The sequence below is a fragment of the Pararge aegeria genome, chromosome 6 (assembly GCF_905163445.1).
Source record: "Pararge aegeria chromosome 6, ilParAegt1.1, whole genome shotgun sequence".
NCBI classification, from domain to species: Eukaryota; Metazoa; Arthropoda; class Insecta; order Lepidoptera; family Nymphalidae; genus Pararge; species Pararge aegeria.
In genome coordinates this window covers 20,317,344-20,344,581 of record NC_053185.1, presented here as the reverse complement: position 1 = coordinate 20,344,581, position 27,238 = coordinate 20,317,344, and the positions used below count along the sequence as shown (strand labels likewise).

At 36.3% G+C, this 27,238-nt stretch overlaps 1 protein-coding gene across 1 annotated transcript in view; it reads right to left on the bottom strand.

Moving 5' to 3' along the window:
- The window catches only part of LOC120624238 (zonadhesin), a 63,964-nt gene that overhangs the window by 9,805 nt on the left and 26,921 nt on the right, over positions 1–27,238 (bottom strand). The window contains exon 2 of the mRNA XM_039890676.1: positions 14,948–15,021. Within this exon, the coding sequence (XP_039746610.1) occupies positions 14,948–15,021 (74 nt within the window). The remainder of the gene's footprint in view (positions 1–14,947; positions 15,022–27,238) is intronic.

Sequence of the window (27,238 nt, the reverse complement as noted above, 5' to 3'; positions counted from 1 at the left end):
AGGATGCAATAAAGAGTTGGAGCAAAATCATATCGGACGTAGATCAAATTGGTCTATCTGTGCTAGCGCCCACGGTATCAGACATACAAAATCGGTTAAACCAATAACAACCATTTTCTGCATCGGGAGTTTAAATGCATATCCACTGTGAGCAGATCCTTACGCTAAGACAACACAAGTCTGCGGTCAATGTTGCGCTTCCCGGAGCGTTACGAAGGTATCGAGTATCGGCTTTGACGTGACCTCTGCAGTCCAACCCTCGGGGAGGTCGGCGACTCGCGAGTGCCTCTTCACCCACTAGGAATATTCTTACCTCAAGGGACAAAGGTTCCATCTTACATAGAACCTTCTTGAAAATTATATCTACCTACAAGTGAGAATAAGAAAATCATCATCTGGAAAATCATCGCATATATACAGAGCAACACTGCAAGGAACACGTTTGGAATGTGCCACCCTGTTGTCATAAACCTGTGATATAGATGCTAAGGCTCATGTGCCTGTAATTATACTGGCAACAGCCCTTCATACCGAAACACGCAGTAAAACAATTCTGCGCAGCAGTAGGAATACGCATGGCGGTAGTACTTGCCCGGCCGAGCTCTGTCACAATAAGTTCTACTACTAGGTACTGCTACTAAAATCATAATACTCGTTTATGTAGAAATCCAATAATTTGCCATCGATATAAACAAAATCTATTTGTGGATGGATACATATAATAATAGGTGTTTTCAGACAGTTTTGAAACGCTCGGCGCTTCGAATAAAAATTTAAACAATGTTTAAACTTATACGTTGGACAGACAGACAGTGGGACTCGATTTAGCCACTTAGGTACGAAACTCTAAAATGTTATGAAGAATTCCTATATATATAATGAAGAGTTAACCGATAAGTTATCACATCCGTGTAGTAGTGCCAATGTCTGCGGCCGACATTGACTCCAAGCATTCCACCTCGGCATCGACCGCCGTTCAAGTTCAGCGCCACCACACCACGAGTACCACCCACCACTCCCACCACGCTCTTGACCGAGATAGTTTGATTTCAAAAGAAAACTTTTCAACTAGAACTCTCTCAATAAAATCAAACTTTTCTCTTGAATAAAAGAAAGAATTATCTGAATGTTGAAATCAACTGCACTGTCTTTATCTATATCATTCATAATATACATATCAGAAACAAATAAAACTGATGTGGGGCTGGGCTTTATACTTTAAAGGACTTTGACAAACGTACCCGACGCCTTGCCTTGCCTTATTACGGCATGTCCTCATAGGAGAAAAGAATGTAGTGTTGACACTTTACGCCGATATGATGTGGCTTCGTAAGCTTATCTAACTAACTTCGACTCTAAGGTCTAACACCCATCGCTTCTTTAGAATCCCATGCATAATTGTCCAAAGTGATCTACGCTGGAATCAAGTCTTTGCTTGGGAGGCGAAAACGAATTGCTTGCGCCAAATATTCAGTCATTGGAGACCTTCATCAGGATTGAACTTCAGACCTTCCATCCTACTCTTTTCTAGGTTGGCAGGTTAATTATTATCACATGCTGGTTATTAGAGGTAAACAGAAACTTCTTAATGTGCTCTCCAAGACAAAGGGTTAAAACAACACTATTTTCTTAACAGAAATACTCAATACTTGGTACAACCCATGACCTCGTGTTCAATATTCGAATGAAACACAAACATTGCTTATAATAATCTAGAAAGAAAATTATATCGATAGAATATACAAGAATATAATAATAATAAGGAAAATATAATTAGTTAGTATAATAGAACTATTATGAACGAATTATAGTTATATTCTTCTTTTGAGATCCATTCACCTCAGTGTTGATTAACGATGGAAGGACGTTCACTTACTCCCATTTCGCTCGAGCGAGGAGTTGGGAGGGAGGGAGGTATGGCGGAGGACGGGAGCAATCCAATTCCGCTAAATGATTGGCGCCTCCCGGTCACTTGTAAGATAGTCACTTAGCTAGACTATTAGACTGTCGTCACGCGCCTAACTACTAATTTTACGCAAGATCACATTCCACTTGATATACTTAGAAACGATTACTTATACCTCAGTTGGTATTTCATAATTAGTAGCTATCTTGTTTACTGTAAGAATTACTACTTTTCTAGTAACAGTAAAAAATAGGCTAAGCTGGGTAAGCTTTAAGTTAATATGTAGCTTTTATACTTACTGTGGCTGTTTTATGTTTATTCGTGAGGTCTTAAGTCTAAAGACACCCTACAGGTAAAGAATCTGTCAGGTTAGGTTGTTGTTTAAAATTCATCACGAATGCCTTTAGGATGGTTTTTTTTACCATTCACTGTATGGTCTTACAAAAACTTCAAAACATGTTTATATTATACCCACCTAATAACCAACCAACCCGCCTTTGAAAAGCTTTGTGTGTCTATGCCCTCTTTTAAGAAAAGGAGACCTATGCCCAGCAGTGGGACGTTAAAAGGTTGATGACAATGATGGTATCGGCTTTAGATTTTAAATCTTACATTTAATACAAAATGAATGCCATATTACAATATGCCAGTCACACAGCTATATCTAAAAAGTATGTACTGAATTTTACAATGTAAATAATGTCAGACAGGCCTTGGTAAGTACCTGACTTTTAACAAAATTGTAACAAAACTGTAGATGTACAGATATCGTAGTAAGTTTTCGTTGGCATTCGTTCCAAATTGCATAGTTTATATTACCATCGTTATGAATTATAGATACAAAAGTAAAATACTTTAAGCTGTTCTAATTGTTAAAGTCGGTAATAAAAGTTCAAAATCGCGTGATTAGCTGCAATTTAATGCCACCCTGAAGACCACTGAAAACTACAAACTAAAAAAATACATAGGTAGGTACCATGCAATATGCCGTAACAAAAATATTTGAAATACAATCGCCTCGTATCGGTGCTTCGTTATATCACATCGAGGAATGAAAACAATGAATGATTCACTAGTGTGTCTGATTTATAAGGCTGCCCACACGTGGTGTAATGTCGCACGAGCGCTTCCGTGGGTTGTCTGTGTTGGGGATGCATAGCCCGGATCCTCAGACTACGACTTTCAGCCATTTTTATACGATAAATGCGTCTGTTTATTTTTTATTTGTATGCTACCTATAATCTATAAAACCATTTCACCGAACTTATTGAATATTGCATATACTAATATTAAAAATGCGTCAGTGTGTCTGTCTGTATGTTTTCTTGTTGGTTACCTATTTCGGCTTAACTTCTACGCCGCTCTTGACAAAATTTTACACATTATAATATAATATAGCTTGAATCCTGGAGCTGTACATAAGATATTTTTTATCCTGGAAAAGCTCCCTGGTAGCGCACGGCTTGACCGATAAGCCGATCGTGACAAAAGTTAACATACTTTTGCCCTTATCGGTACTTATGATAACAGTAATGGTTCCCGCGGGATTATTTACTAACAGAAACAAACGAGGCAACAGCTAGTACCTACCCACTACATATTCCTATCCTTCTTTTTTAAGGTCGATCCTCGATCCTCGATCGAGTCGACCTCTTAACTTCTAACGAAACGTAGTACAGCTATTTTATAACTACGCAATGTTTTTTTGGCTCCTTTCGTATGTCAAATTACTGATGACAGAAAGAGAGCAATCGTAATGTAACTATGTATCCGCTTTACCACAATTAATATAGCTTTTACTGTGGCTTTATAATGTTTATTAGTAAAGTCGTAAGTCTAAAAACAACTTACAGGTAGTTAATCTCAGGTTAGGTTGTTGTTAAAAAGTCATCGCGAATGTCTTTAGGATTGCTTTTTATATTTTAACCTTGATGTCTAACTCACCATCCCATCTATATTTAAATTTAATTATTACCATGAGATAGTATTATCGATAAGCAAAGATTGAAAGGACGGTACGCGCGGACGTGACCTTTCGGTGCAAGTAAACACGCCCCGCGCCACTCTGCGCACCCCGCGATCTGTCGGCGTCATACCAATAACAAAACCTAAGGCTGCCCACTAAAGGCAAGGCCAAACCGCAGCGTCCTTAGACCAAACACACTCGGACTGCATGAGGACTGCATGCCAGCTGCAAAAAGTTTTTGGCATAACTGCATGAGAACTGTAAACCGTCTGGGCAGTCCGCTTGCTGTTGGTGTGCAGTCAATTTCAGTCGATTGTCCGGCAGCACACTGACTGCATGCGGTGCGCCGTTAAAGATTGCGTCTAGCAAGATTATTATTATTGCTCGCAAGACGCAAAGTTTTACGCCGTCAACTACACAGATTGGACGCTGCGGTATGGCTTTCGCTTAACACACACTTGATGTTACATACAAGTAAAAAACTGTTAAAAACTGACGTGCATGTACTTAAAATAATTAACTAGTAACAGATTAAGAGAAGGTACACTGCTTATTAAAATAATGCACTGATTCAACGTGTGATTTGCTGTTAGCCGCTTCTTCTCAATTTTAACAAATTATTAATCTACACCGGACCGTGCTTTCTATTAAAAACGGAAGTTATTTAAATCTAATATCAAGACAAAAAAAAAAATTAAATGCCAACCGAAGATAACCCAATGGAAATAATTTAGAATATTTGTGAAAGCGTCTAATCGAGTAACCTTCAATTGCGGATTTCGGTACTGAATACGTAAACTTAAATCCATGCACAAATATTGCATATCATAAAACAGGGGTAGGTAGAACAAAACCCACAAAAACAAGTAACCGGGGCACGAATGTATATTCGTGCCCCGGAGGGCGGGGCGGTATCGATCCGCGCCCGTGACACCCTGTATCAGATCTCTAGCCCTCCGAGATGCGGATATACCACCTAGTATAGCGTACATTGCTGGTACTGCTCGGCTTGTGATAGAAATTATCATTACTAACATTTAAAAACATTTAAAGACAAAACCGTAAACAGAGTATGGCCTCAAAATCTTGAATAGTTTATCTTCAGTTATAGCTAAGTCTTAAAACATTTTCACCTGGTAAATATTTTCTTAAAATTATTTTATGCCCATCATCCTTTTTAATTTATCAACGCAACTGAATTTATGATTTTGTAATCGTCAACGAGGGGTGCAGAGCTTAGGCCAACACACCTCAGATGGGACGATGGAGGAAAAATGTTTTTGTTTGTAAAGGTATTTTGAAATCCATTCATAACAACTTATGACAGTCTTGTTGGAATAACGTTTATTTCTTAATTAATAGGTACTTCCAATTTCTACTAAGAGTGGTATTCCGAAGTGAAATAATTTATTTTTTCTACAAGTTAGCCCTTGACTGCAATCTCACTCGTTGGTAGTAGATGATGCTGTCTAAGATAGTAGCGCGCTAACCTGTCAGAGGTAGTCATACCCCTAATCGGTTTCTACGCGACACTGTACTGTGTACACGCGGTACTGTGGTTATGAAAAAGCTAAATTGTTTAGCCACGGCCAAAGCTTCTCATCAGAGTAAATTCAGGAATTATAAATTCCCAAATTGCCCTGCCAGGAATCGAACCCGAGACCTTAAATTCACAGCCCACCGTTGCGCCAGGGCGGGCGTCAAACCTACTATTATTGCTGCGTAATATCAGAGAAGATCTAATTATCATCATATTTAAACCAGTGGATATCAACTGCTGGACAGTTATATTTTAAGGATTTACCAGGGCTACAAGTTTTTTGTCCATCTAGTGAGGCGTACCTATACAAACAATGAAACATTACGCAGTACTGCATTTACTCACCTAGGGACCTAAACGTCCATGGATCCTGTGTGCTACTCGACTCGAAGAATCTGACCTCTCTCATTTAAAAGCCCAAGCATTTTTTTAAAGAATCTCTCAAACTTCACAGTTTCCAAGAGAAAACTGCAACGAAGTACCAACACATAACACATGGCTTTATCAGCCAGCATCGCAGCCAAGAGGCTAATGGCAGCCATTGAGCGCAGCCTGCTGTTGCGCAGGACGATAACACGGACAGACGTTCAGCACGTTCCATCCATTAGCCGGTCGGCCCTCTTGACACACTTGCACACAAAGGAGAGAAAAATCCGCACTCATGAGGAAAATCCCATCTGTGGAATCATTTAGTCGTTTTTCTTGTGGATTGACAGGGGATTGGGGCTCATTTATATGTTAGACAGGGTTTTTTTTAAATTTTCCTGATATATATTAAAGTGTCCTACAAATTGTTCTATTTCTTTTTATGTTGTGGCTACTAGATGATTGATGAATATCATAATACATAATATACATAAATACTTATGATTTAAATATGAAAACGCAGACTCTCAAAAACATTCATGTTCATCACACAAACATTTTCTAGTTGTGGGAATCGAATCCACAGCCTTTAGCTTAGAAAGCAGGGTCGCTGCCCACTGCGCGTGGCTGTCTTGTTCTGACTGCTACAATAATCTACAGTACGTCTGGATATTTTAAATAGAACAACCCTTTAAGCTTTTATTTATAAAAACATCCGGTGATAAATAGGGGAAGCAAGTTTTTATTGGAAAAATTTAATTGTCTGGGAAAAATGTACTGTTTTAAACTGTACGATAGTTAACTCATGAACAACTATTATATATAACAATTAACAACATTTTCATATAACGATTTACCAAATGATACTATGGAGTCTTGCTAATTTTCTATATTTAAAATAAAGCTAAAGATATTTTTATTGGAAAAGTCTTACTTTTCTGTATATGATTATCTCATAAAGTTCTATTGGACATGACGAATTATGTGAATTATTATTTTACTGATAACAATTTTTATTATCAATATTTATTGATTTTTAATTTTTTGAGTTACACTTGATAGATCTCGCATGAATGTAAAATATTGCATACTCTAAGGCGGAATTCGGCTGAGCTTATTAGTATTTCTCCTTTATTCCTCTGTATACATTGGCAATAAAGAATTTTGATTTTTAAACTGCTGGTCACTCTAATATCGTTAAGGGCCACTCTATTTAGTTTGGCTGAATTTAGGTCAATGCCTCGCCGTGAAAATACACCCATCAGTTCGAGCGTTAAGCCAAAATTACCAAACTAGTAATATCTTCCGATCCGATCACACAAAATTACCAAAAGTGATTTCCTAAAGAAAAAGGAAAATTTATCAATATTTAAAAGAGATAATTTCCTGGACGATGAAACGACACATCTTTGTCAAATAATTACGATTGTTTCACTCGAAAGACGGACGGACGGTGGTTCAACTGAAATTGTACTCCTTCGGCTATCTATATCTCCTTTTCTCCCTATTGACGTTAAAAAAGGGTTAAGTAGAAGGTTAACTAAAAATCTTCGTAGGTTGTACCAACCTATTAAAAAATCTCCGTCTGGTATATACCATATAGCTATGTAGCAATATAACCCCCAAATTGTATTCATTGCTTTTAATAACTTGTTCTCGGTTTTCTGTACTTTGGTTTGGTGTACAATAAAAGTGTATATTTTTAAGAGACTACTTTGTCGTAACTATCTTCATAAACCGATATCAAATAAGAATCTCCTTAATAAAGTAGTCGGTTACAACTTACAATATGATAATTAATGCAAAACTCTATGTTCCTAAAATAAAAATCTGGATCAAGCAGACCTTTTATTTACTTGTACATTGTATCATATATCAATAATCTAAAAGCTTCTTTGAACGTTCCCTTGAAAAACTCTCGTATACATGGTAAATACTTATATTAAAAGGGAAAATAAAGTGAAAAAGATTCATAATATAATGTAGCAGAGCTCGGGAAAAAATGAGTTTTCCATAAATCAGAAAGGCTTTCAAGCTCTTTACACATATTAAAGAACAACTTTGTTACGGTTTTTCATAATACAATATTATATGAACATTGTAGATGAAAACGTATTCTTACATCTTTTGTATTAAAGTGATAAATGGATTGTTGTTTTAGAATTTCCACAACAATAATTGTGAACGGTAACCTCGCATTATGCTTAAGGGCCCGTCTAAGCGCATTTATGCGACTACGGCCTGTTTACACGAAACCATCGCATAAATCGAACGCCTAATGATTAAGGCGATGTCTATAAAAAAAAAGTTCCACCAACTCTAAGGTGTAACTATTGGTGAATAGTCCTAATCCTAAATAAGCAAAGCCTAATCCTTCGATTAGGCGTTGCTTATTTAGGCAATGAACAAGGCATATTCGTCGTTAGTGTAAGTGGGCATAAGTGTTATTTCGCAAAAACTATTTTAAAATTCATTTCTTGCATGCATGGTCAATTTTAAAATGTTTCGAAACTACCCTTATTCGCGCCTGCAAAAAAACCTATGTGTCGGGTGGTGCAAGCGGCAAAGCGAGGGTGTGATAGCTCGGCCAACCTAGTCCTACTAATAATACTGAGAAGTGAGTTCTAGATTTTGAAGTAAATGCTTTATAACGATGTCACTATTCACCACTTGCACAATAACTTATTAGAAGCTATGAATTAATATATACTCGTACTTTCATTGTACACCACAAAACGAACATACAGATATGCAATAACAAAAATATTAGGTATTACAGTCTCTACGATAGCAAAGTTCTACTATTTTCTATATCCGCTCTTTTTTCCTACTTTGCTTCTTCTTTACTGCTAATTATTTTGCTAAAGTCTTTCTATTCTGTAAAGGATTATCTCATGAAGTTCTATTAGCCATGACAAATTATGTGAATTATTATTTTAATGATAACAAATGATGTCCCAAATACAAGATTTTCTACATTTAATAAAATTTACCACGAAAACAACATAATTTTTTTCCATGTCGTTTAGTTCCTACTTATTATTGCCATATTTTCTCATTATACGACAATAAGGAGAACCATTCACTTTATACCTACGTCGTTCAAAGGTAGCGCCTTAAATGTTATCTAAATAATAATGTATGAGTCCCATTGTAAATTGTTATTCCGTTATACAATACACGGTGTAAGTGGGTATGTTTAACTTGATTACTTAGCATCGAACAAACGTTCAATCAGTCTGGAATAACTGATTTTAGTGGCATACATTAACTAAGCGACTACAGTTTGCTGGCTGGGGACAAAAGATTTACAACAGATACAAAACATACAAGATATAATACAAGATTATACAGGATGTTAAATATCGATTTTTAAATACAAAAACTGCGGTTTCTTAATCCTACCACGGGAACTATTTGAGAGATCGGTATAGAAAGTACATGTCCTTTTCCATAGCCCGCGACTTACTCGGAAACAATTTTCAATTTTTCATCGGGAACTGCTTAAGGAATCGAGATAAAATGCTATGCTCTTTTCCATATCACAGGCATACATGCAAAATTTCATCCAAATCCGTTCAGCCGTTTTTGAGTGATTGAGTAACAAACATCCACTCTTTCACATTTATATAAATTAGTAGGATAGTAGGATTGTTGTACAAATCAAATAGTTAGTTCCCTTTGTTTTAAACCTTATAAAATCTCATAATTAACGTACTATCTAACACGAGGATATTTTTTCAAACCGGTCTTGTACTTTCTGAGATTATTAAGCGCGTTCACATCAAAATCAGGTGTATACATCTCTTCTAAGATAAGTTTTTCTAGCATCTACTAGTCGTGCTATGTAGGTACCTAATAACGATAGGTCATGTCCGTAATACCCCAGTTACGCGCTAAGTGCCCTCTAGGGTCTACAAATATGTCTACTACTGGACCTCACTCCATCTTGATTTAAATAAGAGCATCTCCACTGAGTATTAACAGAGTATTAAATTTAGATCTATGTTCATAACAGCTTTACTAAAATATGTTTCCGTAAGTATCTAGGAAGCGGTGATAGCTTAGTGGTTAAAGCTTCGGCCTCGCTTTCGCGGTGACCGGATTCGATCCTTGGCACGCACATCTAACATATCGGAGCTTTGTGCGTCTTTTATTTGAGAAATTATAAACATCTCTTGCTTGCTGCATACTTGAGAGTTGTCAATAATGTTCTCGAATGTGTGTGAAAAATATCAAAATTATTATTGCAAGTAGGCCTAATTTATAAGCACTTTCGAAACGTCAGGTCGGTCTGTTTGTAGTGCCTCTACCACCGTTTCGGAAGGCAGATTCTACCGAGAAGAGCCGCCAAGTAACTCAAAAGATTGCTCTTTTTCAACATCATTTTATAGTTTAACAAATCTTTAGAACTTTATTTCATTGCTTAGTTAAATTGCTATTGACACCCGGAAATGTTGAACTTTGTGGCTATAAGCCAAGCAAGTCTACCTTCTTATGGGTTTATCCCACCGCAAGTTCGCTATAGGAAAATATATTTAAGTGATAGGTAATATTTAATCGCACTAAAGAAGATTTTGTGTAGCACTTCTTGTTACAATTTTTATTATAAAATGTAGTCACCTATTAATATAATTATTTATTTCACACCCAATACGAATTTGAAGGTATAATAACCTATAAAAACCTTTGCCAAGAGGTAGACGTCCTACAGGACAGGAAAGACGATTTATAATATAATATGTTCGCCTAGAGTATAGAGTATAGTAAGCAACGTTGACTCAAAAAGTGAATTGAATAAATATGGTTGTAGGTTCGACTTCTATTTTCATACTTTTGTCCGTGATTCCGTCCATCTTTACTGTGAGACCGGTGGACCCTTCAGTGGGACATTACTTGCTGGTGATGACATAAATAACGCCGCCACTAACCAACGGGCTCTCAAAGTCATGTAGATCAGTGGCGTGCACTTTATACATGCATAAAAACACTGCCTACTGAAGAAGTATAATTATTTATCACAGCTTTGCTTTAATGAAACCCAAATATCCAGTTGATATAGCATCCAACGGGCGCACAAATTAAATATGCAAGTGTAAATTCTCAATATATTCACTTTATTTTATTCTATTAAAAATAAAAATAAAATCAAAATTAGTTTATTTCGGTAATAAACAAAGTGGTATCAATATATCGCTGAAGCCTTCTTTTAAGAGTAGTATTACTACCCCTGTGTCAGAAGACTCCGCTCTTCCATTACAATTAAAATAAACTTAACAAAATACATTAAAATGAAGGTAGGTAAACAAACAAAACAAGAGATACAATGATATACAAAAGGACGTCTCAGCCGAAAATCAGAATCATGCGTGTACCTGTAATATTGCCGTGTAATATTGCATGACAAATGCTGAGCGTAGCCTTTATGTTACTAAATATCTTTCTTCTATATAGCTTTTATGTATTGAGAGTATACAAATATTCGGTTTTGATTATCTAATGAAACTTCCGCGAGTTGTTAGTTTCCAGCCATGTCTCAACGCAAGCTGCGAAGCTCTGAAGTAATTAATTGACTTACTTGAACAATCCTCATAACCGTCAAATTCATACATAAACCTGCTAATAATAATTGCCGGATACATTAAAGCATGCACAATGCAACACATGTAAAGCAATTAGTTTACCCAAATTACCCGGCAAATCGCGCGTAAGTATATATGAACTAATTATTTACACCGGTCGTGTACCATACTTATCCATTTAGTAATAGGATTAAACATGAGGTTATTTAGCTTTTTGCGAATGTTTTCGGTGTTTACTATGAGTTATTTTTGCATGATGGAAGAAAATAATATATGTTTACAAACCCGCGTTAGCTAAGAAATAACTAATACAACTACTTGCGAATTCTGTTCAAATTTTAAAACCCTGCATTAGGGTAACATCTGTTATTGTTCAAATAATCGAACGAGGTCATTCAAATATAAAAGGTACCCTGTGATTTAGAATTATTCAGAGACCTTAACAATATTTATTCACTCAACTCACACCTATCTTTACATTTTAGTGAAATCTAATATCAATGTACAAAAATTATTTTCGTAAAATTATGTTTAACACACTTCGTCAGACTTTTTTTTCACAACTCTCTTTAATATATGTATTCAAAGTGGTCGACTAGTGGCATAATTCAAATTCAAATTCATTTATTTGCTTAAAACATGATAAAATATGTTTAGTCGCAGTCGACGACAAGCAAATCTTGAAGCATCTAGGTATATAAATTTATTATACATCACATACTTATCACATAATGTACAGTATATTGAAAGAGAGGGGTTTCTTTTTATTATAAATTTCTGAAAAGCGTATTAAACAATTACGTACTCTTTAAGACTTTCTTCACGTGCAGTTCGTCGGTTAATCATAGAAAGACAACTACTTTAATAGTTCAATATGTACGAGTATATTTAGAGTGATGTTGGGTTGATGTAGATTTAAGTGCGTTTAGTGTTTTTTTGAAGTGCCAATTTAACGGCTACTTAAATTTTAAGTTATTTAAAATGAATTGGTGATGTATTTTAGACTTTTATTTGTCTTATAAATTACTTACTATTGCCCACGTTCTTCATCCGCTATCCGCTTTATAGGCAACCGTTTGTTTTCATGGGATAAATAACATATACTACTCTCCGTCCTTTCAAGTAACTTTGGGCCAAAAATCTAATCGACTGTTTCGAGTGTGAAGATAGGACAAAATAACACACTTTCGCATTTATAATAAAGTTATTAAAGACAAATTGAGAATGATATTTGAGTGATCATTAAATCAAGCTATGACTAGGCGCGCATCGTGCGTGTCTTGAGCTGATGTGGCAGTCACATACCACAGAGCCCGAAGCCGCGCGCGGAATGCCGCCGAGCCGGCCGCGCGGCCGGACGGCACCACCACCCGGTAACCATAACCATAATCATGGGAATCGCATACCTTGCCGTGGGACACCACGTACTATGATATCACTAATTCACGCGAACCTGCCTTACTAGTCTGGATTCATTCCACTCATGTTAACGTAGCTGTAGAGATGATTGAACAACCTTATCGGAACACATATGAATTTAATTTGTTTACTGTACTATGTCGTATAGTATCTTTGTTATAAGACCGTAAAAACATTTCGTACAACCCTACCAAATTGCATATAAGAAGAAAACTTGAGTTCATTTAATAAATACGTATTCGTCTGGTCAATCTTAAAAATACTATTTGGCCGTATCAAAGTTTAATTTTTATTTTTAAAATAAATTATATCCTTATATGGCCAACGTTAGTCCTGGACCGGACTGGATGTACCTATGTAAATCCGGACTGAAAACGATTGAGTTTTTTTGCGTCTGTTTAGACGTTTCTAGAAAAAAAACTTTTGTTTTACTCCTAAGATGAACGTTTTTTTTTTTGTGGGATTAAAAGACAAATCCTCCATCTCGCTATGAAGTTGTCCATGATTTACGCATTCGCGGAAGTTATTCGTTTATTCTGTGCTCTACGCAATTTGTAAAATGTCACGCGAACAAAGACGAGACAGAGCGTCGCGGACCTCTCAATCGAGACCAGTCGGCCTTGACCCCTCGTGTCATACGACGAACACATCCGGTGCGGACTGACCACAGAACCATCGAATATGGACGCAGAGACAGCCGTCAAATTTCCGATGGCCAGAATATATAAATATTAGTCTAATACTTCTATCAATAATGAACATATCATACATCGAAGGTCTCATATGCCACTATTGGTACGACATTAATTGTATGCATTTATGTTATAGTAGTGGTTGAAGGCTATTATACTACATATGGCTAATTTCCTGTTGTCCGCTGAAGATTTCCGTTGTCTATCAGGTCCTCATCAAAAAATGCAAAAAAAACTAGCAAATATATGAAATATCACAAAAACAAATCACGTGAAATATCCAACTTTTGGAAATTTAATTGAAATGATCTAACTAAAACTAAGTTTCCAAACATTATTAAAAAATTGTTAAAATCTGTCTTTTTAACAACTTTAAAAACTTTTGTGGTAATTATGTTTGTTTTTAGTAATATGGTGTTAATATCTCGGAACTATTTCTAGCGAAATTTGCCGCCTACCTCTTTGTCTATTAAGTTCCACGCTCCCACGCCCAATTTCGCACTAAGTATTCGTACCGGTCGAGATAAAGATGTTTTGTGTCACTGTGTCAGAAATTCTTTTGCAAAGTGTTCATAAATATGGATCATCTTACATATATGTACTTGACGATTGTGCTATGATGACCTCGCGAAGAAGCAGTATTCGCGAGTTTCATACTTTAGATTTTAAACGTCCCTTGAATTACCATAATTCATCCGCACCAATTTCAACAAGTTTTATAGGTGCTAAGTAGCCTTTATATAGTCTATGAAAATAGTATACAGTAGGACAAAATAGGAAGTAAAGCTCCTAAAGTAAACACTTCATTATAAAGTGTTAAATGTTCTTTCTCTAATTTTTGGTATTTTTTCATATGCTTTTGTTAGGAAATAGGGAATTACAGCACTTTATATAAAATAAACCCGATGATTATATTAAATATATCAACAAATAATGAAAATATAATAATGGCCTCTACTAGACTATCAAAGAAAAGTATAGGATCTATGGCGGTGACGCGAGTTTGACAAGATCGATTGGCGGGAAAGAAAAGTTAGCACGGATTTAAAGTAACTAATTGAGAAAAGAAAAGTATGATTCATTATACTATTAATTAATGAAAGATCTAAGTGCCATACTGAACATTGTTAGTATTGAAGTTAATACCCGGCAACCATTCACCCTATTTTTTTGGCATGTTCGACTAACGAGGTTGTTTGTATTTGTTAAAATATACCTGAAATATTACTGAGCCGATTTTAATAGGGTTTTTGGCCTAGCTGGTATCCTGCTCGCGACGCGCGTAAATTTTCTGCAACCTGCTAAAGCGTGACAAGGGAGCGCTGCATTTCCCACGTTAACATTTTCCATGCATATTAGAATCGATGTTTTTTCTCGCATTATGTAGAGTTACACCGCAGGACGGATTTTAAGATGCGTTTTACGATTAAAGGCCATCAGGGGCTGTTTTAAAGAAGTTATTAAACATCGTCTTACCTGCATTACAAATGACGAAGCTGAAGGCGAGGAGCAATAAGCTATATGTGGGCGACGCCATTGCGCCGTTTGACCTGGAAAAGACAAATAATTATCATTTAATTATTTTTTAAACCAGCTTTAATACTAGCTTTGTCAGACCTTGGTTAGCATTAAATTAGAGAACCACTACAAATTTGTGTCAACCTGCTCATGGAATCGTCTTTCGATAACTGTAAATGACTCAAGCTAAATGAAGTAACAAGTTCTGACAACCTCCCTGGCGCAATGGTGAGCGCTGTGAATTTAAGTAGGTGGGTTCGATTCCTGGCAGGGGCAATTTGGGAATTTATAATGTCTGAATTGTCTCTGGTCTGGTCTGGTGGGAGGCTTTGGCCGTGGCTAGTTACCACCCTACCGACAAAGACGTGCCGCTAAGCGATTTAGTGTTCCGGTGCGATGTCGCGTAGAAACGGGGGTATGACTACCATAACAGGTTAGCCCGCTACAATCTTAGACTGCATCAACACTTACCACCAGGTGAGATTGCAGTCAAGGGCTAACTTCTAATGGAATAAAAAAAAAACTAATAATGCAAGCAATAATTAACCAACAAAAGTACCTAAATATAATAAAAATACTTGTTTTTAATAAAAAGTATACACACAGAAATGTTCCAATATCAAGTTTCAGGATAAAGTTGTAGTTGCCGCCATCGATTTATTACGATAAAATCTATCTAATTACTCAATCAATAAGTCAGTTCTCTTGCATAGAGTAATATAAATAAAAAACTGCTATTCCAGACGTAATCAGAAGATATAAAGGATGCGTTGCAAAAAAAGAAACTAGCGAGATGCGCAGGCGCATAGTTAAGCAAGGGCAAGGTCAGTGACCCCTGCCTGGCTAGATCAGGCTATCTTGACGTAACGCGATCCTGCGCCAGGCACGGCCTAGGTTTAATACCATAATACTATGTAATAAGTTTTTACTCGTGGCTATAAATGACTGAGTGAATGCTGTACTTTATTTATAAATCCTGTGTACTGGTATTAGGAGGTAGGTAACTACTTAAGAAGCTTTCAATTATACCACTTTTATCTATGAACTCTTATATACAAGAGCATTTAATGATATTTGTTTTCAGTATCTATCTTAAATAATTAAACGAGCTTTTATTGCATATGGGGATGTAAGGATTTGAATAGAGTTTTGTAAGATAAGCTAAATATTTTTCAACAAGTTTTGCATAGACATTAAAAGAGGACCTTGACATTAAGAGAGGGACATAATGAGGGGAAAAATGGTTTTCGCTAAAGTTTTAAGAAACCGAAACATAAGTAGGCACAACACCTAGCATTTTCCTAAATTAACAAAATGGTAGACGCAAAAAAGTTTCTATTTTAAAGAACAATAACAGAGGGCATGTAACTAGCTAGTATTTAGTAGGTACCGCTAAGATGTAAATTGAAAAACTGCAGCATCATCCTATGACCAAATAACTCTCAAAGAATTATAAAGTGTGCGCATTCCTTACAGTAGTTGAGTACCGCTCCTTACCAAGAAATATATTTGATGCTAGATGGACGTTTATTTAAATTACGTAAGTAAACTTTATGCACGCATATTACTTAACGTTAAGCAATAAACTTAACGTTTAGAAAGTTGTAAATTGTCACTTTTATTAAAAACGTGAAAAATAGCTAAGGATAACGCGAAACTCTTACAAAACCCACCTAATATTTTGTGTCTAACTATGATTTTGGATAGAGCTAGCACAATTTTTCGTAAGCCATGATAAACACTGAACACTAAGTCAAATTGGCTATAAAACAACCAAATATATATATCACAATTAATAGAAATACTGCTTCAGTTGAATTTTGCAATTGTAAAATCAATAATTTGTACTCGTAAGATTGCAATCGTAAAAGATACGGTTAATTTACCTTAATGAGTACCACTGGGCTCTTTACTATTATAATGTTCGCAGATCATCTTAGATTTCTAACGATATAAATTAAGATATTTTGACGATGTATTTCACACTGGTTTACTTTTAATGACGGCCGAATGGCTCAGTGGTAGGCGACCCTGCTTCCAGAGACCAAGACTGTGGGTTCAATTCCCACAACTGGAAAATGTTTGTGCGATGAACATGGCGGTTTTCCAGTGTCTGGGTGTTCATATGTTTATTATAAGTACTTGTGTAAATTATTTAATAAAATATTACTGATAACACAAGCTACGCTTACTTTGGGGCTAGATGGCGATGTGTGTATAGTCGTATATTTGCTTATTATTTTACCGACATAATATAGATAAATTTGATAAAGTTATCTATCATTATATATCTAGTAAAAATGATAACTAGGGAAAGCGAAAAATTTACAGAGTTTTAAAGTTAAGAAATTATCTTTTACTCTGATGCTTCATTGGTGTGCTTTCATAGAAAATGTTTACATTTAACGCAGGTTATATTTTGTAATTTGTTTTCAAATTCATTCATCGTCGATACTATCTTCGACGATCAAACACTTGTAACATTTGACCGTACTTTTCTTGACGGATCAAACTAAGATGACATTCGATCTTGTTACTTGTTGACGTCGATATTATTAAGTAATTAAGCTCGCAAAAAATTAGGCAACCTTATATTCCATATCCGGTTGCCGCCATATCCAGAATATGTCATACTTTAACACTTTAGAAAGTTCCATATATGTGGTATTAGTAACACACAAATGACATTTAGATTGACAGTTGTATCCGCCATTGTTTCACTTTCCAATTGGTCCGATGAAGAGTGACACACTTGGCCCCAATCGATCCCGTCGCGCACTATTGGACCGTGCCCCATATTGTATCCGAACAGAATTAAACCATTAAAATGGGGGACAATGGCATTAAAATAAAGTATTCTTCCACTGACATTTCAAAGCTTATTGCTCGAAAGATTGAGTAATGCTTAAGACTCCATACGCGCCTCCACTGAAGACATGCCGAGTGTTAGTATTGATAACATAGAAGCAATTATGCTAAACGCTTTATAAACACAACATAGAAAATTATTTTTAAACACATTATTTAATGTCAAAACTTCATTTGAAATATTTCACTCACTCAACTTCATCATACAACGTGTAACAGAATTATAAATTAATATTGAAGGGTGCATTAGTAAATTTCATAAGGAATCAACGTACAAAAATTCTAAATCAAAAGAAGCGACACCTATACAATATATAGTACCTACTGATTGCTTTCAGTAAAAACTGAGAGGTTTAATCAAAAACTATTAGGTTTTCGGTTTCACAGATAAGTCTCAGAGACAGTAGGTACATGATGTACCTCAAAAGCCTATGAAGTATTATTTCGTTTTTTATTTACACGTTGTATATTACCGTAGAGTATGTATAATGCTTTGAGGACTATATTAAGCTATCGATATTTGGTAACAATATCCTTAGCATCGCTCTGGTAGTGTTAAACAGACGGCTAGGGAGCGGGCACGGGCAGTGAGGAGATGACCGCGGGTGTCCAAGCGGCAGTCATTTTCCAATCGCAGTTGGCCCCAATTGAATAATAGCTCCTCACTCGACACTCTCTGGGCCCTCAGCAACCTTCCGTGTGAAAGTTCATGGTGTGACTCAACTGACAACCGCTTTGTATCTATCCTGCCCTGGTGACATCGAAACTGAGATCACGTAGGTAGTACAATACTGTTTGGGATCTTTGTCTGTTTTTAAGTAAGTTCATTGAAATTAGCTTAGTTTAAAATAAGGTTAAAGTTTTTAAAGTAAAAGTTGCATGCGCACGAAGACGCGGCAAACCACCAAGTTATTGTAAGTGCGATATAGATTCAACTATACCTAGCCATAATAAATGGACTTTATTGGATCTGAATTGAATAGAGGAGAAATCTGAAGAGTGATTGAAAGGAATGGCCCTCCGGTGAATACAGCACAATGGCCGGCGGCTTCACAGATATAAGCTGACATTTATTTTATTACCGAGTCATTCGGAGAAAATTTCCTACCAGACTATTTAAACTAAAGTGCTATATGAAACAAGCGCCAATTATCCTTTTTCCAGTTTTCGGTCAATCTAGAGAGTAATAACTAGAGTTTTATAGAGTTTCAACTCTAATTTACTTTTCATGCGGATTATATCCGGCCGCTGAAAGAACGGTATGCTAATAAAACAATGATAAATAGTTGAAACAACTTTGTAACAGCGCAGTATGAATTTAAAATGTATGATGTTCGTATTTTTTTTAAACAAAATTCAGCAAAAATTATAAGAGAATTTAGAGAAGGTATCAACCAAAAAGCAAAATCAAGTTTTAGTTAACTTCTTCGCGTTCATAAAACCCCACTATGTGACCAATGAATTCAAATTTAACTTTTGACCTGCCCGGAAATGAAATCCTAGTCCTCGAACATATTTTCTCGCAATCGAAGATAAAAGCAGTACCTACGTAAATCGGTAATTAAATCCATTTCATCGTTTAATTACGTTTTATTAAAAGCTGAACTCACGACACTGAAATCTCAAATATAATTAATTATTTTATGCACTTGTTGCACAATCGAATATTTTTTATTACAAGGAAGCTATAATTAATAGATTATAGGCAGGATAAAGTATGTTTTGATACAATCCAAATCCCACTGAATGTTTATGATTCAAAATAACCTCTTTTAATATTCTAATAATAGTGGGTTTCATGCTAGAATTTAAGCGCTAAATTAAATTATTTCTAGAAATATCTTTTTAAAAGACGTAAAAAAGAAGCAGATTCCTAATGCCTCTGTTATATTTCATAAAAACATGTTGGCTATAACTAATATGTCTATGAACACATTGTTATTTTTATATTTGCATCAAAATATATTTTCAATACGTTTTTTGGCTTAGGTATTGGTATAAAGTTTATTTTTATTATCTAAAAAAAATTGCTATCATCTTTAAAGCTTTAGGTACATATTAGCCTCGTCTGGCTTTAAAGATATAGAAGTTAGAACTTTGACAGATTAATGAACGAAAAGTGTATTTAAAAACGTTCCCCTAAATTTTATTTCCGACCACTTCAACCTACGTGAAAAGTTGCTTTACCTCTTTGTAATTCGTCTAATTTTGCGCAATTATGAGGTACTTTAGCAGATAGGAGCTCTACGATTACGAATGCTCCGAGTACGTAGCTCGCTCCTGCTACTCGCAATCAGCGACGCGATTCAGCACGGAAATGCAGCGAGCATTCTTGGAACCATTCCACGCAATACATGATTCGCCTAGTAATTATCCGACCAAAGAAAATTAGTTTACTCATTCATATAATATGGCGTTTCTTTTGTAGTGTCTTCAATAGCATCCTAATCGATGGGTGTTTGTGGGTACGACGGTAACTAACCACGAGTTACGACTGGACCTCCTAGATCCGAGATTGAGAATTCGCTACGCCAGGGACAGCTCATCCGGGAAAGTACTACGACCATGATGAATTATGTGTTCCGGTCTGACGGGCGTGGTTACCGGAGTCATTACCGGCACATGAGGTTTAACACCTTCGCCTCAGGTTGATAGACACTTGCATACCCTGCTTAGTGTTTACATGCAATGGTTTTCCACTTAACATCAGTAGGGCCACCTACTTGGTCCGTCAACAGTAACTATAAAAAATCTAGGTATTGCAACACGATCCATTGCATATGTTCAGTCTTCAGCGACGCGCACCGCCTATGGTCTAACATCGCTGCGTTATTGTGAACGCTAAACGCAGCCGCAATACATTTTTTGGGACCCCAACGTCCATCAGTTTTACGAGCTATGTGCCCCGCACATAGTCACTTTAGGCTAGCAACTTGTTAGACTGTGTCGGAGATTATATTATTTATACGAATCTCATTCTTATATTATTACTAGCTGTTGCCCGCGACTTCGTCTGCGTTTGTTTTTGGTTTTCGAAAGACATGTGGCAATAAATTTAGGTGTAATTTTACTCAAATTTTTAAGTGTATTCTTGTATAAAAAAGTAAGTAATTATTTAAATCGGTTATCATTTGACGGCGTTATGATGTATTATTGTCAAACACTTTCGTCCCCTCTCCCAAAAGAACCCAGCTAAATTTCGGGATAAAAAGCATTCTATATTACTTCAAATACCTTCAGGAATATGTGTACAAAGTTTCATGAAGATCGGTTTAGTTGTTTTCGCGTGAAAGCGTAACAAACAAACTTACATTTACATTTATAATATTAGTAGGGATGTAGAGATACTCCGCAGAGCATAGCTCTCCCAATTGCTGAAACCACGCTCAGCCATGGAATTAACAACTTCGTATCGTATAAATATAAAATACTTTATGGGTAATTATAAAAATAAACGATGCTATCGCAAGTATCCGCGATTTTATAATATTAAACATTTATACGCAAATATGTGTGTTAAATGTATGCGCTACGAACATGGGTCAATATTTGTGCCCACACCTCACAAAATATAGTACCTACATCCGATACGTAGAGAGATGCTATACTATGCGTGTGACATGTATTAAGTACGATAAATTGATTAAAAATATTGCTTGATAATAAAAATGTACTTATTTACGTTAAAGACGTATCGACTTGAGAACGTCATGAAAAAAACATGAACTATACTGTAAATATCTTTGTAATTTATCAAAATAATAGAAATAATGTTGAGTCCGGATTTATTTTAGCGAAGCAGGACACAGAACATAAAGTGACTGTGAAGCCGGCTTTACTTGTGACCCCAACTCGGGGCGTCTAAACCCGACCACAAAACATCTACCGCAATTCCAATCAAGTCCTGCAATGTAAAAACCCAAAAAAAAAACTCAAATCGAATACGCGCTCAATTCAGTTCCAATTTCACGGTGGCGCCAAAACCGCTACTTAAAGTTTTTTTATTAACTTTGTTTATTGGGTCAACGTTCTCTCGCCAATCTCGGAATGTATCGCAAATAAAAAAAATATGTCGAACGGTTTCTTACAAACTGGTACGACATAATAATATGCGGTACTTTGTATAATTTGCTGTTGATTTGGGTAGGAATGTTGAAAAAACCGGCTAAGTGCGAGTCAAACCCGCGCACTCTGGGTTCCGTACTTTCGAAGAAGGAGCTGTCTCCTTCTAATCATTTATTTTAAAAAAAAACTTATTTCGATGACATCCAACACTGTTACAAATTTTTTGACAGCTGTCTCGGTCCTATTCTTTTAGGGGCCCGGCGTGGCCACATTTTTATAATATGACCGCCCTGAAAAATAATTTAACTGAATTTTTTCATTAGATTCAATTTTCGGAATACATAATTTACATTTCAGGTCTGTAACTCATTTAGTGACCGACCTAGAGATCTATTCTACATAGTAATAACAGAGTGTCATTTATAGGGCTTTTTTTTTCTCTTTAGGTACGGGCCCCTAAAAATCGGAATGTTTTCAAACGACAGTAAGAGTGCTTGTGACTGTTATACGTTGAGGTAAATTCACAACCCTACAGTTAGTATTCAATGCAACAGAATCTGAAACCCCACACTGCCACATATGCTGTATCCATATTTGATCCTGAGCTTTAGATATTGAATAGAAGCAGGCATTACTTCGTAAATCCATGATATATGAAACTTAAGTTTAATTTTGTGCAAAAAGCAGAAGAGTCCGTGTAATTTCTTCAATCTATACTCCACACCAAACATATACATACATACTGTGCATAAAAATAATTATGTACTTACTCCTTTAACGTAAGACTTTTAAATCACTGGCTCCTATATTACAGGTTCAATCCTAGTATAGGGGCAGAAGCTTTCTACCAACAATACATCGATAGGATTTTATTTAACTATAGATTGTTGTAACAATTGTCTAGTTCCTTTAAACGATAACTAATGTGCATTTATGTTTAATGCTTTAATTGTACTTGTTTCTTTGCGCATAATAAAGTATTATTATTATTATCATAGTACAACTATTTATTCAATTATTTAATTTTTTTGATAAACATTTAAACATGTAAAAGGTACTATGTAAAAGTGAAGAAACAATTGAAGCGGTGATAGCATAGTGGGTAGGCTCGACTTCACTTTCGGGAGGCCGAGTTCGAATCACAGTTTTATTTAATTAAAATATCACTTCCTTTAACGGTGCAGAAAAGCATCATGAGGAAACTTGCATGCCTGAGAGTTCTACATAATGTTTTCAAAGGTGTGTGGAGTCCACAAATCCGCACTGGGCCAGTGTGGTGGACTACGGCCTTAACCCCTTCTCATTGTGGGAGACCCTTTCACTATAGTTGGTTGATGATGATGACTATGTTAAAAGCCTATGAATATATTATATATACTATATTATATATTACAACTGTAGGTACGTAACCGATCAAAACAAAATCAGCGATGACGCGATCAAAGTCATCACCCGCCTCTACCCAGCCGGTTGTGATTGATCGTTACTCGCGATTGCGCTTTTTGTCGTCAGTGTTATTTATACTGCGGCCCGACCAACTACTCGCTGATAGAGCCCTTACAATTATACCTGCTTGGTGATTCCTAGAATAACATAGCTAAGCTATTGATATTCTGTAAACGATCCCTATTAGCGATTCACTGCTTTTTTGCAGACTATAAATGTTTGCAAATCTGCCTTTGTATGTACATTTGGTTAAAGATAAAAAGGTATCTTCGTTCAGACTGGTAAAAATTATGCATAATCTGTGGTCGGTATAAATTGTAGATATTCAAAATGACCGGAACCCAGATAAAAAAGGAGGTACAGAGGAGTAGCGCTAAAAGTGTTAAGGGAAGATTGAAGAAGTTATCTCTTTGAAGTTAATTAACAGTGTGATATAAGTTGATGTTTGAGTTTATAATGTGCCATGTTGTAATTAGAGATACTTAAACGATTAAACGTATAAGATATGAATATGGGGTTTCTTTTGTAAGTTACTTGCAGAATTGATACTACAATGTGTTTAATGCAGCGGCACTGGGGTTTGAAGCGAGCAAAAACTGGTCTCATCGATGAACACATGTCCAGCAGTGGGCGTATGTGTACATGGGACTTTTTAGGGAGTTCCACACGCTACTATTCTGTTACTCCGAGACTCGCTTTATGTCCTCTGTCGACAACTAGTTGTGGGTCTACAAACGCTGCGTTTATCGGCTTCGGAATCCAACGTATCATCCCTTTCATTTTGATAATTTCTGACGATAATCCGAGCGTAGCTAATCCATCCATCTAATCTATAATCTATCTATCCGATCTATCTATCTTTCTAATTAGCTTTTGTTTTTAACCAGCTGTTGCCCGCGGCTTCTTACGCGGTTTTTTGGTTTTTCATGAATCCAAAATCCAGGCGTTTATCCAGGGTATAATCTATCTCCATTCCAAAATTCAGTCAAAGTGGTTCGGTAGTTTTTGCGTGAAACAGTAACAAACATCCAACCATCCTTCTATCGTAACAAACTTTCGCATTTGTAATATTAGTAGGATCGCGGCTCAGAAATCGGAACTTGAAACAGCGTGCGTAGTTTAAGGAGGAAATTAAAAGGGCTGATTATGTCAGTTTGTTATTGAATACTTGGGTCAGCCATCATTTCCATCCTTAGCCTTATAACAGCCTTCTGAGCGCTGACCTTCCCTTATATAAAAGGGACGAATTTAGAGTTTAAACCCTGCGCGAGGTTGCGGGATTTTCATGCTACTGGAAATTACAGCGACAGACGACTGTTTCTCATACTTGCTGGGACACGGGTGTACAATACCAGACTGAGCAATTTCTTAATTGGTTACCCAACCTTATAAATGTGTGCACGACCAGATAACCGAACCCTGGCCCTCGTCAGATTCTTACCACTAGACCGACGAAAATATATGTCGAAATCAATATATAACTCAATAATAGATTAATGTGTTATGATCTATGAACAGGTCCACCTGTCGGATCACTGCGATCAGCGTAAGATCGCCTGACTCACCCCGCGTGGCAGGTATTTGCGTTTTTTTAGTTTTTTACCAACAGGTCCGACTAGCTGCGCGTTTGCGAGCGGCTACACTCAGATAATGAGGACGTTGCTTTGCGAGGACTTTACACACTCCATTACATTTTTATAGTAACTGTTTACTCCGAAAGAAATAGATAGATAGATAAACTCTTTATTGCACACGATTAAGGGATAAAGATAGTAAATATTGGAAATTGTAAAAGAACAAAAATAAGAATGCGCAAGGTGATTTTATCGCTTTAAGCGATCTCCTACAGACAACTCTTAATGAAAGAAGAAAATAAATTATCAGCTACGTGTTTAACTAAAAACTCATCAAACACGTGATGTTTTATTCTTACCCATTTTAGGCATGTTTTACTGCTACAATTCACTCAGAAGTCAGAATATACAAACAAAAGGGAAGCATAGACTTAGTATATAACTGCATATGGACCGAATCATTTAATAAACGAAATAGACCCTACAAATTAATGGTAAAACGTAAAAAGAGAATCATCCGCTCGATGTAAACTTGTTCTGCTGACATGATAGCCATTACCACTCGTTAGATATTTTCGTTCTTACAAAGTTTTGTCTAAAAGCTCGGTGATATAAAATACGGCAAACGGAAATTAGATTGTACAACCTTATTCAAATAAATCTATTACTACATCTTTTTATATCGATGAAGCTAAAGCTTTAGAAAAACTTGAGGTTTTCAAAAAGCAACTTCTTTTAAAAGTGAAAGTACAGAACGAGTGGGAAAGGCACCTAGGGATATAAAATAAAGATTCGATGTTCCATAATATCAGCCTGACTATAGAGTGGGAGGACCATAATACATTCTCGTAGGAGTCTTACATCATGTCGGGTGCATGCACATGATACAAGCATTACCAGACGCAGGTACGACACATGTATCATGTTTTTCTATATTATGTTTGTGTACTCAATTAAATATATTTTTTCAACAACATTTGTTTAGTGTTCATATTTTAGCCTCCATACTGTAACAAACATTAACGGAAGGAATATGGAAAAATTTTGCAGAGATCACACTGATCACATAGTATCCAGAACCCTAAGGCCGCCCGCACACAATAAATATTATTGACAGTAATTTTTAACAATACTTCAACACTTAGACAATATAACTGTCAATATGCAGAGTATTGTCAATAATTTAACGTGTATGTGGGCAGCCTTAGGAATATAATACAGAAATTCCTCCTTCCCTTTGAAATTCGGTCAAACAAGGAAGCAGTTGTACACGGCCATAAAAGCTTTACCTCAAAACATTTCCTAGTGCAGCCACTCGTTAAAGCACATCACTTGACGATCTTCAAGACGTTCCCACTTTAGAACGACGCAAAAAAGTTTCGCCAACTGAGTACGCATCTACCTACAATGTTCGACAAATGACAATGTTGCCCTCACAGCTGAACAAATAAAATACGTAAAGGCATAGACTACAGGAAAAGTTTATCTTGTCTAGATGGAGCCTGAACTTATTGAGAAGGTATTTCCTGTGAATTTGGTCATATTGACTTTGGTCAATAATTGTGCTACTGTGACCGCGCGTGCAACATGATCAAATGAACCACTATAAAGTTGAATTTTAAATGAAACACTCCAATGTTTCAGGTGTTTCTATTCATAAACATAACTTGGATGACGATAATCTAGTTCTGTGTACACATCATCACACACGGTCAACTTACACTGGCACAAGGATTCTGCGTCTGGCATCCAATATTCGTTAATAATCGCAAAACCATGCACGACATAAGACCAACGAGGGCAGGCTTACCGAATTCATAATCATGTTATCAGTCTATTATAGTCCCACAGCTAGACACAAATTTATTCTGTTCTCTTAGTGAGAATTACAAATTTCAATACACTATGTTTCAATACGAGATACTTAGCTTGGCTTCCAATTACATAGTTTGGAGGTAACGAGAGACATTTATGATCAACTCTGCATCGCTGATTGGAAAGGCATTAAAGTAACCAACTTCCAAACCTGGACGCCCATTTCGCTGTCTATCTCCTCTCTCTAGTCCGTGCACAGATATAACAAACACTTAAATACCGAATAACCGTGACGCTTGCGCAGCCAGACACAATGTCTGATTGGCCACAGCACAGCGCCACAGACAAACAATGGTATTGTCTTCGATTATCTCCTGCGTCGGCGAAATGTAGTCAACTACAATAGTGGACTAACATTGTGGTGTAAATATGTACCTTAACTGTTAGCGCTGTAATTAGGTAACAACAATTTCTCTATGAT